This window comes from Macaca fascicularis, chromosome 12 (assembly GCF_037993035.2).
Source record: "Macaca fascicularis isolate 582-1 chromosome 12, T2T-MFA8v1.1".
In the NCBI taxonomy this organism is placed as follows: domain Eukaryota; kingdom Metazoa; phylum Chordata; class Mammalia; order Primates; family Cercopithecidae; genus Macaca; species Macaca fascicularis.
Window position 1 is genome coordinate 131,702,655 of NC_088386.1, and position 17,864 is coordinate 131,720,518.

The window sequence follows — 17,864 nt, forward strand, 5'->3', positions numbered from 1 at the left end:
ACGTGGTTCATACTTTATAATCCCTACCTATCAGTGCTTACTGGGAATTGCTCCCCTTCTCCCGAGTTACTGGCCTCACTGTGCTCCAGCTTTCCCGGTAGCAGAGGAATCCACTTCCCAAACGTGGGCTCGATTTACACCGAGTTGTTGGTTGTCATCTAATGGTGGCTCTTCAGTGTCACTGGAATCTCTACGCTTTCTCTGTGTCTTCCTTAGTTCTCTGCCCCCACTTTTCCCACCCTTCGCATGTCATCCGGTCCCCCACAAAGCTTTTGCATGGGGCTCGTCTGAGCTTTCTGCTTATTCCAGAAGAGACTATGATCCTTATCCAGTAGTGCTAATACAAGGAAATACCAGGTGTGGACAAGCCACCTTCCCCAAACGTGAAAGAGCCCAGTTTTGCTAAGGAGCTGTTGAAAAAGTAGAAATAGAACAGTGCCGTGGTAAGATCTGCCTTTGAGGTCACCCCGCGGCGTGTTCAGGTCCTTTAGGGGGCAGTCAGGGAGACTCATTTGGAAGCTGCTTTGGTCACAGCTATGGAGGGATCAGTCTTAGATCAAGGCAGTGGAAGTGAAGACTGAATTTCTGGGAAACTCGGTGGTTGAACCAGTAATCTTTTAGGCCTGTTCTGTCCATGCTGAAGAGTGGGTGTGCCATCGACTGAGCTAGAAAACAGATGAGAGACAGGTCGGAGAGAGGCGAGGAGGCCCAGGCTGGGCGGTGTGGACTTGAAGGTGCTGCAAGCAGATCCAAGGGGGGATCCTGAGTTGGTCATTGGCTGCACAACTCTAGAAGGCAGGATGCGAGGCAGAGCTCTTCATGGCAATGGCGATGCTGGGAGCACCTGGCACTGAAGTGGTGACTGAGACATTCGCGAGGAGATTGCCCAGCCGGAGGGCATGGGAAAAAAGAGGACACCAGGAGGGCGCCAGGGAAGCACCCATACTTCAGGAGCCAGCAAGGGAGGATGAGAAAGAGAAGTTCCAGTCGGAGGAGGAAAACCAGGGACGTCAGGGTTTATGGAAGCCCGAGGAAGATGCAGAAGAGGAAAGGAGAGAATGACCCGGAATGCCACGTGCTGCTCAGAGGTCCAGGAACGTGCGACCTAGCCTCCGGGCCGTTCCCAGTGACCATGGCAATGGCAGGCCCAGCCCAGGGACTGCAGAGAGCAGGAGAGGCAGAGTCTAGCAGCATCCCCAGGCTTTCCAGAAGGCCTGGCTGGGAATGGGGTGTGGCACACGGTGTAATCGGTGTGCCTTGGTGAGCACCTCCTGTGTGCCGGTCACCACGTTCAGTCCTTTTCAGCATTTGGCTGGGAATGGGGTGTGGCACACGGTGTCATCGGGGCAGTCTTGGTGAGCACCTCCTGTGTGCCAGTGGCCACACTCAGTCCTGTTCAGCATTTTGTTTAGTCACCCAAATAAAAGTTAGAAATTGCTGAGAAACTGAGAGTGCAGGGCAAAAGAACACATGATTCGTACTGTGGAAGCAGGACGGTCTGTTGGGGTGCTGGCAGGGAAGTTGGGTGTTTGATTGCCACATGGTGGTGTCATGAGCAGTCACGGAGCCGTCGGATTGCTCTGGTGAACTCGCTGCCTGGTTTTTCTCAACTGCAAAATGAAAGAGCTGAGAGGATGAAATGAGTTAACAGATGGGAAGTGTAGGCCACCCAGCCCTGCTCAGCCTTTGAGCAGCAAAGAGGAGGAGGAGGAGGAGCTGTTCTCTGGTTACAGAGGGCATGGGGCTGGCCCGGAGGCTCATAGTGTGACCAAGGGCGATTCCTTGCCTCATTTTGTGTGATTTAGAAACAAGGTGGAAGCAGAAATTGGGCATTATGTCAAGATTTAATGAAGCCTTGTTTGGGAGCTATTGTCTTATTTTTAACCACTAATTAAAGGGTGCTGTTTCCCTCTATAGAATAAAACATTTACAATTTGTAGATAAAGTAAATGTATGCCTCACTTTTTTCGTTAAGTTCTTAAACTTTTTTTTAATTGAAGAATGGAAACATACATGAAAGTGTATTTGGGCTTAAAAAGTTGTCACAACATTATCCTCAGGTCAAGAAGGACCCATTTCCAGCCCCCAGAACCCCCTGCATCCTGTCCCAGGCACCTGCCTGCTCTGCTCCCTAAAGATGGGCACACTTCTCCCTTCTGACCCTGTGGTGAAACCGGCTTGGTTTTCACCTTTATGCAGGGTACACACACACGCACACGTGCACAGTCGCAGGGCTAGCTGAAGGTATCTTCTATCTGTAAATCTAAATAAAATTTTAAAATTGTAGAGGAAGTGACTTTTAAATGAACGCTAAGCATTACTCTTGGGAGTCTCAGGAGGGTAATTTAATTGGTAGTGTCAGTAGTAAGAGCAAATGTTTTCTGTACCCGTTGACACTGTTTTAGATTTAGGAATAGCTCATGTGACAGAGTCATGGTGAAGTGTGCCATCCAATTTGAGAAAAGATCAAATCTCAATGAAAAAGCTTCCAGACTTTTTTAAACATTAAATTTAATTTTTCTGAGACTGTCTCTGTTGCCCAGGCTGGAGTGCAGTGGCGCAATCTTGGCTCACTGCAACCTCTGCCTCCCGAGTTCAACTGATTCTCTTGCCTCAGCCTTCCAAGTAGCTGGGATTACAGGCGTCCGCCACCACACCCAGCTAATTTTTGTATTTTTAGAGATGGGGTTTCACCATGTTGGCCAGACTGGACTTGAACTCCTGACCTCAGGTGATCTACCTGCCTTGACCTCCCAAAGTGCTGGGATTACAGGTGTGAGCCCCCGCGCCCAGCGACTTCCAGATTTTTTTTACGTAAGTCCATGTGATTGTGTTTCTGATCTATGCACCCACATACATTTACATTGAACATATTTATGTCTATGCACCCACACACATTTACACTGAACATATTTATGTCTATGCAACAAACACGTTTACATTGAACATATTCATGTCTATGCACCCACACACATTTACATTGAACATATTTATGTCTATGCACCAAACACGTTTACATTAAACATATGTCTATGCACCCACACACATTTACATGGAACATATTTATGTCTTTGCACCCTCACATGTTTACATTGAGCATATATGTCTATGCACCCACACACGTTTACATTGAACATATTTGTGTCTATGCGTCCATACACGTTTACATTGAACATTTATGTCTTTGCACCCACACACGTTTACATTGAACATTTATGTCTCTGCACCAACACACATTTACATTGAACATATGTATTTATATAAAACAGCAAATTTATTTCTTGAATAATCAAATATAGACAGAAACTCAATGGTTGTAAAAAGCTTCCCAGACAGCATAGTCTGGGGTAATATTCACATGTTAAACCTATTAACATTTAAATGTTCTAAATATTATGAGTAATTAGCGATTACAGCCACAGAAGAGGAGCTCCCTCCCGTGACATTCCATCCATTTTCTTTGAATTGTTTTTTTGGGGGTGGGAATGGAGGGGGGTTCCTCCACTCACATAGACCCAGCAAGCTTTTCCCTCTAGGAGCTTTTGTGAACTCACCCAGCCTGCTGCCAGGTTATGTGGAGAAGGACTGCAGATGTCTTGGATGGCAGTCGTCACACTAGTTTTTTGCTTGCCCAAACAATTCATTTAGGGATGTCTTCAAGTGAGGTGCCTAGAGATTCCATCCCATCCCTGCGACATCGAGCAAATAGCAGCAACAGCCATTGGCAAATTTGTGGCTGTTTGCCAGCGTTGACTCTGTAGCCAGTTTGCATTTTCAAGATGGGGGAGACATGGGCAGATGGTACAGAGGCATCCTTTCCCTTCCGAGTCCTCATGCTCTCCCTCCTCCTCCTCAAGTCAGATACTTTTTGTTCTTCATTAAAGTTTTCCCTTATTCTTACGGGTCACCCTATAGTCTTAAAGCATTCAAGCAGTCTGTATATTTTAGAACAACATATTTATAAATCATTTTCTTTCCTTCGTTTGTGTATGGAAGCAGGAAGGACATAACAGTTACAGGTAGAGGGAAAATAGGACAAATATGAAAAAACCAGTAGAGTTTAAAAAATACTACCAGTTATTGGATGTTGTGACGTCGTTTTATTTTTTAATTAATGTGCTAGAACAATAATTAAATAGAAGAATTTCAGCAGTTAACAATGCTAAATACTCATACTTTGTACATCCTGTCTGTAGTTTGATGAGAGGCTTTGTTGTAAAAATATTCTCTTTACTCATGAACTGACTCTTCCTAGACTCCAAGTAGGAAGGATAGAATATTTATTTGCATTTGAAGTTTCATACAATAGAGATTTCAATAACATATATGACTTGTCTTAGGAAGTTTCTCACATCTTCCCTAGTTTCTACAAATGAAAATGTCTGCAAAGCTCTCAAAGCCTGCATCCTAGACCTATCTAATTCTGACGTCTGCGCATTTCTTTCGAGTGTAAAGTCAGTGTGGCCATCCAGCTGAATAGTAACTCTGAGGCTGGGAGTAAAATCAGATATCAGTGTAGTTGATAATCAAAGCCCCTTATTGCTATTTTTCAAAAACAAAGTAGCAGTACTTTAGCACTCACCCAGGCAATTATGATTTTTGGCTAATTTACTTTTGGTTTTTGCAATTTCAGGGTACCTAGACAACACATTTTGCATCTGTTGAAGTCTTAGATTTTATTTTTGAGTTCACGTAATGACTTTTAAAATATTCTAGTAAATGTCTTCAAAGACCCCAGATCAATATGCCAATGGTTCTGAAATGACAGAGTGCCACGATATTCCTCTGTAATTTAAACATGATTAGCTGATGAAGGTTATGATCAATACACTACCGGAAGATAAATTAATTGATATCATCCTTTCAGGATGATAAGAGGCCTATTGGAGGTGGGATGTAACTAATGAAGCTGCTGCTTCATCTCTGCGAGCCATTTTTTACGTATTGCATTTTCACTTAATCATATTTATACCATCATTCATTTACATGAAACCTATAGGCTGTGGACAGACCAGTTTCTTATTAAAATTGTATTCATTTGGAAAAGAAATTATCTGCAAACACGATACGGGCCCCGTCTATGTTATAACCTATTGCTGGGGAGAGATCACATGTTCTTCTCCATGGACATCTTCGAAAATAGCAACTATCTAGGCAAAGACAAGGATTGAATATCGTTGAACTTAATTACTGCTAGTCCCCAAAGACACACATCTATTCAAATCAAAACTGTAGTTATTCTGCGGCAGTGACACCTATTGGTGTAGGAAGTTTTCTAATCGTTGACTTCCTTTCCAATTACATCAGTATGCTTTATCAGCGAGCCTATTTGCCAAGAGAAGTTATGGCTGCTTGAATTTAGATTTGTATTGATTAAGATAAACTTCCAATGTGTGCAGTAGTATATTTAAATAAAAGAGGTCTTTGATATAATTACATGTCCTTGAATATAATTCTGTATGATAGCTTGTAGAGTTAAGAGGAATTCTTTAGGCTTTAGGGGGGAAAAAAACCCCCAAAAAAACAGTTTTTGTCTTTCCAGGGGGTTTGGTTAAATTGCCCTGCCTTATTTAGGATTATTTTTGTTCCAAGTAACTGGAAAAAAAGATCATTTTATGAGAATAACTTAAATGAGACAGGTGTGTATTTTTTTGCTTCACATTCCTCTGAGGTGGTCTGTGCAGGGCTGCTGAGGCCTTCTGTGGAGGCGGAAGACCGGAGTCGGGGGACCGGCTCTGTCTCCCTCCCATGTGGCTCCTGTTCCCAGCGTCACCTCGTGTTCCACAATGCTGCTGAGGCAACATAACATTTGTGCATTTCAGGCAACAAGTAGGAAAAACATACAAGAATTTGGGGGCAAAGGGAAGCTCTCAAGAAAGATCCTTAAAAGCTGCCCTGTGATCCTTCTGCTCTCATCCTGCTGGCCAGAGCTGGTGTACCTGGCCATGTTCAGCTGATGTGGGGGTGGGGGGATGGGAGGAGGCTCTGGAAAATGTCATATTTATTCTGGTTGTCATTTGCCCAACTAAGAACTAGGAATGCTATTACTGCGAAAGAAGGAAATAACAGATTTCGATGACAGACTGATGATCTCTGCTCTGTTCCTGAATTTGGAAATTGATTGACATGGATTTCTTTTTGTCTGTGTGTTCACCAGTTGCCCAGAAGATTGTTGCCACAAGGAAGAAGCAGCAGCTGTCCATAGGACCCTGCAAGTCGCTGCCTAATTCTCCCAGCCATTCCTCCGTCTGTTCTGCACAGGTGTCCGCCGTGCACATCAGCCAGGTACGTTAGGTGACGTGAGAAGTCGGACTCTTAGAACCAAAGAGAATGTGCAAATAGTGTTCCCAGCCAATGCAAGGTTGAATTTTTTTTTTTTTTTCAACTTTATGAGTAACAGCATGATGTAATTGACTTAACATTTTCTTCAGAAACTGCTGTGGCCAAGTGAGTTTTATGGGAATCATTCGTTAATGTTTTCTGTCTTCATGCTGCCTGTGTTATGAGGCATGCTGGCCCGGGTGGTGATGGGAGGTGTGTGGCTGTGGTCCTCGCTGGTGATTTAAACCACCCTTCTCTGGTCTTGGTCCTAGTCTGCTTATAGGTTGAACAGTTGTGAGTAAATCTTAATGGCCAATCTCGCTTTATACTTAAATTTGGTAGTGGCATTCAATTATAATTATCATCTCCCTTAGGTCCCATAGAAACTGCTATCTTTCCATAACAACATTTTGCAAAATTATTTACTTGGAAGCAAATGAAATAATTGTCACTTTGAAGAACCCAACCAAAAACCTCTTAATGCTTTGTTTTTGCCTGTGCTTGTTTTTTGATTACGTTTCCTGGGCAGGTACTCTGTTGGCACTTTTTTTTTTTTAAGGACATGGCGAAAAGGTTCAATGTCATGCTTTCAGTTCACTTGGGAAGCCAGTAAAGTTAGGGCATGTATTGTCAGAGCCTGTCCAGGTACAGTCATGAATGTTCATGCTGGCTGGGCTGAGTGGCAGATGCCTGTAATCCCAGCACTTTGGGAGCTCAAGGTAGGTGGATCGCGTGAGCTCAGTAGTTCAAGACCAGCCTGGGCAACGTGGCAGAATCACACCTCTGTATCTACAAAAAATAGAAAACTTAGCCAGGCATGGTGGCTTGTGCCTTGGGAGGCTGAGGTGGGAGGATCACCTGTGCCCAGCAGAAGATTGAGGCTGCAGTGAGTGAGATCGCACCACTGCACTCCAGCCTGGGTGACAGAGTGAGACCCTGTCTCAAAAAAATAAATAAATACATAAAAAAAGAATGTCTTCACTTGCTGTGTTTATTTTTCTGTAAATCTTGAAATACTTTTCAAAAACACTCAGATTTTCCAGGTGTCGCTTTCAGAATGTTAGCTGTGGTTCTACTGATCTAAGGCAGTGAAGGAAACATAGAATCCGTTTAGTTTAACCAATCTCTTTCATTTTCAGAGGAAAGAGAAAATAATCAAATTTGAACTTCAGAAATCTTCTAAGTTAAATGAAAGAGACTTTGTCTTCAGTCACTTTTCTTAGGGGACGCCACTGAGTGAGATGGTTGGCATGTTCCAGGATGAGACCTCGTAGACGTGATGCTAATACACCTGGCAAAGCCATAGACGCCAGTCAGCCATTCTCACGCATCCCTTCCGTGGGGCTCATGCCGCCTTGTTGGTTATGACCTTGCTTAAGTGGAGGGCTTGCGTTCCTGAGTGTGTCGTTAATAAAACCTTGGATTTTAATCATTTCAGACAAGTAATGGAGGTGGGAGTTTAAGCGACTATTCCTCCTCCGTTCCATCGACTCCCAGCACCAGCCAGAAGGAACTTCGGATCGATGTTCCTCCCACTGCCAACACGCCCACGCCCGTTCGCAAGCAGTCCAAGCGCCGGTCCAACCTGTTCACCGTGAGTGTCACCCCTGGGTGGAGATTTGAATGAGATTCTGAAGCGTCTCCATTAACACAAACCTGGTTGCCGCACGGTTCAGTGGTATTTGTAGAATCTCAACTATATTAAAGTTAATACCATTGATTTCTGTGGAAGACTAAGAAAATCATGAGAAGCAAAGATTTGGATGTTGAGTAGAGTGGGGGTTTCTTAGTGTAGACATTCCTGACTTCATGTGTCTGAAATAAAGAGCTGGGGGGGTGTGTAAAGGCACTTGTTATCCTGTGGCTCCTTCTAAACACATGTCACAGTGGATACAAGATGACGACAAAACTCTAAGTTTCCCAGATGTGTGTCTCTAACCGTTCAGATGATATCTAAGCTGTCACTGTCCACAGGCCCCCTTCTGCTGCTGCTGGCGTGCCTGGCGCTGCCTTCGGGGTGGAGGCTGGGGGCTGGGAGGTGCTTCCTGGAGGCTCATTGCCATGAGGCTCTCCACTTGGGTTTTTTTCTGTAGAGCATGTTGAAAGCAGAGATGAGCTATCTGGGTTCAGGTTTATAAATTCACAATCTGGGTGCACTCGGGCACGTGTAGTTCCTTTTTTTTACCCCCCTTTTGAGATGGGGTCTCACTCTGTTGCCCAGGCTGGAGTGCAGTGGTTCAGCCATGGCTCACTGCAGCCTCAACCTCCTGAAATCCTCCCACTTCAGCCTTCTGAGTAGCTGGGACCACAGGCACTCACCACTGTGTGTGGCTATTTTTTTTTTTTTTTAAAGAAATGGGTTTTACTGTGTTGCCTAGGGTGGTCTTGAACTCCTGGGCTCAAGCCATCCTCCCGCCTTGGCCTCCTGAAGTGCTGGGATTACAGGCAAGAGCTATAGTGCACAACCAGCATGTGAAGTGCTTAAAAACTCCCTGGGTGATTGAGATGCAGAGAATCCCTGAATTACAGAGGAGGCAGAAATGCCACCAGCCTGTCCCTTCCCTATGCATAGCAGACATTACCAGTCAATCTGGAGTCTACACAGTTGAGCCCCAAACTCCAGGCACGGCTGCTGTCAGGTGACCAAAGCCTTTGGACTTGAGAAGAATGCTTTTCCTCCCTGGATCATGCATTACAAGTACATGCTTTTGAAACAGTGCTTCTCAACCAGGGTGGTTTTGCTCTCCAAGGACATTTGGCAATTTCTGGAGAAACTCTGGGCTATCACAACAGGAGTATGGGAGTGGGAAGGTAAGGTTCTGCAGATGTCTAGCCGTGAGTAGCAACCAGGGGTGCTGCAAAGCATCCCACAGTGCACAGGTCAGCCCCTCACAGCAGGGAATTATCCAGCCCCACATGTCAGTGGTGCCCTGTTTTAAACCATCTGACTTCCATTTCTGGTTGGTTACTGCTGACCCAGATGCAAAGCTTAATATTTCCTATTGAGTTAAAGGAGGACTCTAGAGGGGTGGCTGGGAGTCAGATTGCTGCCCCTTTGTAAATCCGATCTTGATATTACGTTGTGGTTCCTGCCAAGTCTGGGAGATCCCAAACCCCTCTGCCACGTGTTTGGGGCAGTCTCTCATTGGACGCTCGTGACTGCTGAGGCGGTTGCCAGCTGCACACACCCCCTCCTCCCCAGCCTCCCCTTGCCTTTGCTGGTTGCGTTACACCACATCAGCTCCCACAGAGGCTGCTTCTGGGCATCAGGGTGAGGACTGATCAGACAGACCAAGCTCAGACCCTGGCCTCCGCTGCTGATGGATGTTTGACCTTAGGCAAATGACTTGACCTCTCTGGGCTGGAAACCACAGTACTTCTGCAGTGGGGCTTCCGGGAAGACTTCCTGGAGGAGGCAGAAGAGACCTGGTGGCATTGCTTCCGTTGTTTCCTCACTCCCATTGATGCTATAAAATGATTTCTGGTAGTGTTAAGCATATGTGATAGATTATAGGAGGTGGGTAATTAGGTTTCTGCAACATACAGGTGAGTATCTCACATGCTTAAATTAGTGCATGGATAACACGTTTTATTGGGCAGTTTCTTCAGACACACCGAGAACAGCAGCAGTTACCTAAATAGCTGCTTCCCAGCTCCGTCTAACACCTGGAGCCCCTGCCTGCACCCAGCCCGGGGGGCTTTGGGTTGAAGTGTTTCCTCTCAGAACAGTCTGCACAATGACTCAGTGACTTGAGAAACCAATAGCCAAAGATGCAGCTGGATTGAGAGAGGGTGTGGGCTGTGGGCAGGCGGCCTGTGCCTTGGGAGGAAGGGCGGGCTTGTCATTGTGGTGGTCGAGAACACCTGTGCCTTTGTTAAGGGAGTGGAAGGGGGACAGCACTCATTCTCAGACGCCTTCTGAGGGCCACATTTTCTGCTTGTTGACTTTGCTTTCTCTTCAAAGGAGAGAAATTTAAAAACCACAAAGTGTCTTTAAAAATGAGAATATTTACGAGGAGAATGCCAGCACCTTCCTGTCCCCTCCCTTTATAAGCTGTGGAACTGGAGTGTGCCAGAAAGCAATATCCCACTGGGTAACTGACCACCCAGGTGACTTAGGGAGGAAAACACTTCAAGGCAGAGAGAATCAAAATAAGAGCTCAGTTAATAAATACTGACTTAACATCTGTCTGCACAGCCCTGGTTTAGCTCAGTGTCTAGGAGAAACTTGCTGCCAGAGTCAACGCATGTTCAAGAGAAAGCATTTAGGGTGAAGGAGAAGGGACTCTCCACCCTAGGAGGAGAGACCCTGTTCCTGTAGATTCACGCTGCAGACACACAGATGCACTTACAGGCATCCATGAAGAGGCTGGGCAGGGCAGGTGCAGAAGCCAGTAAAAACTCATCGTTACAGTGACCAAAAATCACAATTAATTATTTCACCATTAATGTGTCGTGTAATATAATGGCCTGCCTATGGATCTAAGTGTGACCAGTGTTTGTTGTCTTTCTCCTTGATCCTGGAAAACAAATTTGAGATCAGATCAGAAATTGAATCCAGCTGCCTCATTGGCATTAGTGGGAATAGGAACTTGGAGTCATAAAAGAAGCTGCCACTACAATAGGTTTGCATTGTGGCATTTAAGGAAAAGATGGTGATAGTTCTGGGCAGGGATCCATATGTTGGTCCTCAGTGGGCTCGACATTGAACAAAATGATGGTGATGATGATGGTGGTGGTGGTGGTGGTGGTGATGGTGATGATGCATGTGGTGTAGTCTTAAGTTGAAGTTCTTGGAAATAGTAACTCCACTAGATGTCAGTGTCATCCAAGGAACAAAAGGAAGGCAAATTAATTTTGAAATCATAGCAATTAAGTAATTAAATTTTTAGCATGACCAGTTTTCTTCTGTTTTTAAATATGTAAAATTTGATAGACTCTTCATCCCTGGCAGTTGTTGGTGATTATAGGCATAAACTGTCAAAATGTGTGTGTATTTGGAAGTGTCTAGTCGGAGGACAGATGCATGGTATACAGACAATCTTAGTGAATAAAAATTTGTGCAGACTGGGATTGTAACACCCAGCTGGAGGGGCACTATCCACCGTATTTATTAGAACATCATAAAGAGGCCATAGTTAATTAAGTAGTACACGCATCATTTTTTCCGATACCATTCTTATACATTTTATAAAGTAGACTGTAATGTACTGCTCTGGGCTAACATTTTGTGCTCCCAGATGTTCGTTTGCATATATTCATATACAATTTTTAAACAAAAATAAATGACACTTTTTTTACAAAAGAGTACGAACAAAATCTCTGTAATAATCCAAATTATATGTTACATTTACAGTAGGAATTATACTTAACTGATCAAACACTAAGTTATATTTTATTTCATTCATTTCTTTGGGAAAAAAAGCATTAAAAGACTGTCTCCAGTTAATGCCTAGTTTGGTAATATGGGTTCTTAGAGCAATTAATTTAGTTTAGCAGCCCTAGTTTACATGTGGTTAAAATGTTTTATTAGAAAAATTTTTCAGACATACAGAAATAAAAAGCATATGTGTACTCACCACACACTTCATCAAATATAAGCCCTTTTCTGCCACGCTGCTACTGCAAGAAATAAGCAAATCCTAAGTAAAAGTTGCAGCTCCTTCCATGTGCCTCCAGAACGCATTTTTCCTGCCTGTCTGCCCAGGGATCAGCATTAACCTGAATTTGGTCTATATTATCTGTGTCCATGCTGTCAACTTGCTCTAGTTTGAGTCCTGAAATTATACATTGCATGGCTTTGTCCATTTTCAAGCTGTATAATAACGATGTCATTTATGTGATGTTTTTTTAAAAGCTTACCGTATAATGCTGATACCGTTAGAGCCAAGCGTACCCAGGAAGCAAAGATTGTGAATATACATTGCCCAACTCAGAAACTTGCCATAAAAAAATAAGGCAGCAAAATTCATAGTGTGAACAGAACTGTTTGAATGGCATTTATTTGTTTTTGCAGAGGAGCTCCTGGGTACCTCCCATAGTGTGTTCCAGCAGCCGTTGACTTAGCCACTGGTTGAAAGGGGGAAAGCGGTTTCTGTTTGATACAGAGGGCTCTTGGCAATGATGCCCTTGTTCCTGTAGGCAGGTAGTTAGTTGATGGGGGTGTCCTTCATGGCTTCTCTCACCACGTCGGGAAGTTAAACATTTTTGTAAAGAAGCAGGTGATAATTGGATTACCTTAACCTTTCTTTCCTCTGCATTGAGTGTTTGTTGGAGGCGAAGCAGCTACTATGGTGGCTTGCTGTGCGTTGACTTTAAATCTGCAACCCTTCTGGGATGGGTGTGATCTGCTGTTGTTACATTTCTGGCAGTGTGCAGCAGGCTGTATGCAGGGCAGGGTCACTCCTGGCAGACGCCGTGGGTGCTGAGGGCTGCCTTGTGTCTGATGATTCCTCGGAGCCATTCCAGCATCACAGAAGGATGTGCCATTAGTGATGAAGTCTCCCAAGTTGGCAGAGAAAGGAAACCTTACTGGGAATTTGTATATGCTGGGGTGTCTCTGTCCGTTGGATTTGATTTAGTCTGGTTGTCGGATTTCAAGTTTATGGATACAGCCTGATGTAGACAAAGTGATTGTGGGGCTGAGGTACAGCAAACTCTTTTGCCTCACAGCTTGCCACTGTTCTTTCCTGGAAATTTTAGTGTTTTGACTGTCTCCAGCCAATTGTTCAAGTTGTCAGGAAATTTTTGTTTTATTTTTGCAATGAAGTCTTACTGAAGTTTCAGTCTCTTTTATCTCAGTGTGTGATCAGATGCTGAGTTGCGTTGCTCACAGTTCATGTTCTAAGGTGTTTGCAGCAGGGCAGTGAGCTGTTTTTTCCCATTTCAAGTGGAATCTGAAATTCTCTTCTGAGAATGGAGTGGCTGGGGGGACAGATGTGCTGCCTTGAGGAAGATGTTAATTTTTTTAATGTTTGTTTTGTTAATTATTCTGGTTAATAGAGAATAATGAAGATGGATTTCCAAATTTAGAAATTTAGAATTTGTAAAATTCCCAAAGTACTCTAAATATTCTTTGTTAATTAAAAAATATTTTTTTTTAGTGTTATCACTGTGTGCTTTGAAATTTATTTTAAAAGTAGGAACCTCAGGAGCCAGCTCTTCTCATCAATTGAGACGTGGAGAAAAGAATTTAAGGCTATTGTGTAGCTCTTACTATACATTATTAATTAATTAAAGAGAAAAATGAGCTCTTGACAAGGAACTGATAAATATCTCTCTTTTCCTTCTAGCCCAAAGGGTTAACCTTACATTTTATATTCTTCTGCAACTTTGTGTTTGTTACTTGATTTATTCCCTGTCATCTCATTCTAGGCATCCACCATCCTAAGGGAAACAAGTGCACAGTGCTTGGCACGTAGTAGGTGTTCAATAAACATGAGCTCTTATCACCGTCTGCGAAGCGTGTTTCCTGATGAACACAGCTGCGCAGGAGAGTAGCACCCTTTGAAGTGCTGGATCTGAGTTTCCATCATGGGAACTGTTCTCCTTGTCCTCCTCCTTGATTTGGTAGCAGCCTCTTCTGGAATCCTAAATGTGTCCCATCAGCCCTTGTTTTTATTATGACCCGTGACATTGCCCCTTTTAATATGTATATTTTTTAAATCAGCTGTTCCATCTCACATCCCTTTGAACCTGGATTCCATTAGCTTTTCATTGTAGCAGTGGACACCACAAAGTGTTCATTTCATATATCATCTCAGATTTGAAAAGCACATGAAAATGTTTCTCCATTTTCAATATTGCGTGAGTAATGTTCCCATTGAAAAGTAATGGAGTGAAGTTGTCACTTGTCAGCACAGTTATTAAGGAGGACGAGTCTCCGATCTTTCTCTCATAATAAAATAAATCTGTCAGAAAATCATTGTGCTCACACTTCCTCATGCCATCGAGAGAGGAGGCTGAGACGATGGAGCTCCTTCAGTTTTACCCAAGTCAAGGTGTGCTTTTGGCTGGGGCTTCCCTGGGTTAAAGGTCGCCACCCATCCCACCCGGCGCCCGTCACTCGTTGTCCGCAGCAGGTCAGCAGTGCATCGGAGATAATTGACTCAGGACCTCGTCAAACAAAGCTGTTCATTATTTCCCAAATACTGACCTTTTGTCCAAAGGCGATTTTCAGGGGTTTTCTTTTCCCTTCGTTATTTTTTGTGGTTTTGTCCATTAGCTTAGCTTCGAATTTGCCATTTTCCACCCACCCAGAAGCAATACAAGGAAAATGTTAACGGCACCTTGATACTAATCAAGGGTGTGCCGTTAAATCGCACAGCTGACTAGTTAATAGAATTTTAAAATCATGCAAACATTAGTTAAATATGTATGTTTATGTAGTGGATTTTCCAAATGAACATTGAGCAGCCCCTTTTTTCCTCGGCTATGTGAACTGCAGCTTTCGAATGCGTTTTTCTATTGGGCGTTACTTTCCTCTATGGCCCATTGGTTTGTAGTAATTGAATTTTGAACTTTTTAAAAAAGAATTAAAAGATAATTTTGTGGTAGAAAAGTCTGTGGGAAAGTTTAGACGGTTCTCTTTAAAAATGATGAGTCAGTGGAGATGAACTGCTGAGCGGTCTGCTGGTCGGATGTGTCTGTGCGCACACATAGATCACGCGTGTTTTCTAAATGTGTATTGGCAGGAATTCTGCAAACAGGGGCAGAGCCCCGTCTGTGAACTGCAGCCCTTACCCAGATGCCAACTTTCCTTTTGCTTTGCAGTCTCGGAAAGGGAGCGACCCAGACAAAGAGAAGAAAGGCCTGGAGAGTCGTGCGGACAGCATCGGGAGCGGCCGAGCCATCCCAATTAAACAGGTGAGCAGCATCCCCATCCTTCCTTCCCTGTCGCCGGAGACACACCTCAGGTCTTCCCAGAGATGATGCTGGCTCGCGCGCCAAGGTCTGTCTGCTGTGCTCTGTTGATGAATGTAGAAGTCTGTCACTTGACATCAATTAGCAGAGTTCCTGTGTGTATTCAAATGGGATCATTAGAATGAGAAGAGGGAACGGAGACAACAGACCTAATGAAGTGCGGGCTGCCCGCCTGCATATGGAGTGCGTTTCCAGGCTGAGAGCCTTCAAAGGCTGCCTTTGTAGCGCGGCTTTGATTGGGCCGCGGGCCGCCGGGCAACAGGGGTAACTCAGATCGCCTACAAGAGCCCCTTGTGATCACAGGAACAGCCCGACGTGGCCCTAATTTGCTCTCACAGACGGACATCTGAACACTGTTTCAGGCTGGTTTGTAACAACGAGGCAATTAGTTGTGATAATCATAGCTGGTGTGTCAGCTGTGCGCTCTTGTTTGTAATTTGCTAATGAAGGAATTGTAACTTTGATTAGGTTCGGTTTCATTTAGACCTTATTATATAAAGGAACATTTACAGCTGTAATGTGGGGCCTTAATTAAACTTCCTCATTACACAACAGGACTTGAATTCAACCATTTGTTTTGGCCTGTGTTGCTAGCCTGGAACAGGGTTTCATTAGCCCAGAACCGGATTCTAAATCACTTTATGTCTCCAATAAGAAAAAAAAAAAACCCTGGAGTCCACGTGTGACGTAGATTGTGGTTCGATTTCCAAGGAGAATAAAAATAGAGTTCAACCCCACACCATGGCTTCTGGAAATGGCATCTTCTGGTTTGTTAAAGAAAGCCAGTTGATTTGGAGTGCATCCTTCTTGAGCAAAAGCCTCTGTGGGCAGGAGAAGGGCTCCGCCTCTCAGGCACAGGGCTTGTGACTGGTGTGCACTTCTGGTCCAGCTCACTGCTTTGCTGTCCTCTCTCCTGCGGGTACCTACACGGCGTCCCTAATCCCTTAGGAACTGTGTAGGCACTGGCTGCCCTTAACAAGGGGACAGTCGTTCCACACATGGAGTAGGATTATTCTGGTCATGTAGGGTTCGTGCATTTGAAGCAAATAGGAACACAGCCTTAGAGACGGGCCAGGCAGTGTCAGCGCGAAGATGTGGGAGAGGAAGGGGTTAAATAGGACCACGACATCTTGGGTGAGACCAGAGGAGGGAGTCCACAGAGTTTCCCAAGATGCCCAGGAACTACTGCAAAGACCGCAGCTCTGCCCGCAGTGTAACTGACCCTGCCCGGGATCAGGCTTTCTCATTCCTGGCTCACAGGGCATGCCTTTGCCAGGCAGAGAAGGAGGAGGCCTGCAGGCCATCACCAAGGCCCTCATGCATCTGTGTAAGACACACGTTCATCTACTGGGCCGCACATGTATGGATTGGCCCGGGGCACCTTTAGGAGAGGTTCTCTTCCCTCCATATATTCAAAGACAGCAACAACAGAACTTCCCACTTTGATGGTGGGTGGTGTTTTCACTATAAAAAAGGTCCTTCACTTTAGAGGTCCGTGCACATAGTTGTTTATTCTTTCTTGGTGCATTTATTTATAACCTAACTCTGCGTAAGCTGATTTTAATGTGTAATTTTTATGCCATTGATCCCTTTTTCAACTGGAATTATAAAAATCATTTAACATTTTATTTTCTTTTTTGTAAACTGGTGCCAGGACATTTACTTTGGGGAATATTAAAACTAAATAATAGACCGTTTTCTTAATGCCTGTCTGTGGTTGATTTGGGTAGGAGTGCTCACCAGCCTGGCAGGAGTCCCTCTGTGCGAGCCAGGCGGGCCCCCAGAATAATTGGAACCTTCATTCAATTTGTACCCTGCTCATCTGTGGAGGGGGCTAGCTTTGCAGGCTAGCTTTTCAATATGTGTGCAGATTGGAGTTGACCATCAAGCGTAAAATGAGTATTATCCAGTCCTTGGAAGCCTTTCGATTGTGAATGTTCAAAGTAATCTCGTTGAAATCTAAATCATGGTCTGATTTCCCGGTGACTCCTGGGCACAGGGAGCTCCTTGTCCCTCCTAATTGTCCCCCTCTTGTAGCCATAGACAGCTCCCTTCTCAGATCCACACCTGGCCCAGCAGAGTCCCCCTGTGGCTGGCACTCCAGGCCTCAGGTGCCTCATCTGTAAAATGGGGAACTGGATGATGTCTGCAGCCCTTGAAGCAGTTAGATGTGGAGGTTCCACAGAGAATTTTTAAATGTTAGCAATACTGGATTTTTGAATTAGTCATGTTCAGGGCACCCTTGTCAGAGCCTCTCTATGCATCGGGCGGATTGATGTGGATTTGCAGACGGTTGTATCGATTTATCTCACATCCCTGTGTGTGCCCTTGTTTCTAAAGGAACATAGATCACTCCAGGTAGCCTCAAATTCCTGACCCTCCTGGTGTGATGACTTCAGTGTGGAAATGAAATGAGAGGATTGCAGGGGATGGAGCCTGATGGCCATATTCTAGAAACTCAACCGAATTATTTGTTGAATAAATGAACAATTAAATGAGTGCTTATTATGTAAGTGCTGTTCATTCGGGATCCTGTTTAATCCTCGACATTGCCACAGTTGTGGTAGCTGTGTTGTCCTTATTTTAAACACAGAGATGGGGAGGACCCTATACCAGGCAGC

At 44.4% G+C, this 17,864-nt stretch overlaps 1 protein-coding gene across 13 annotated transcripts in view; it reads left to right on the forward strand.

Annotated features, from left to right (window-relative positions):
- The window catches only part of AGAP1 (ArfGAP with GTPase domain, ankyrin repeat and PH domain 1), a 645,437-nt gene that overhangs the window by 296,618 nt on the left and 330,955 nt on the right, over positions 1 to 17,864 (forward strand). For all 13 annotated transcript variants that reach the window (XM_005574702.5, XM_005574705.5, XM_005574700.4 and 10 more), the window contains 3 exons: positions 6,158 to 6,285; positions 7,760 to 7,915; positions 15,094 to 15,186. In XM_005574702.5, coding sequence (XP_005574759.1) covers positions 6,158 to 6,285; positions 7,760 to 7,915; positions 15,094 to 15,186 — 377 coding nt within the window. The remainder of the gene's footprint in view (positions 1 to 6,157; positions 6,286 to 7,759; positions 7,916 to 15,093; positions 15,187 to 17,864) is intronic.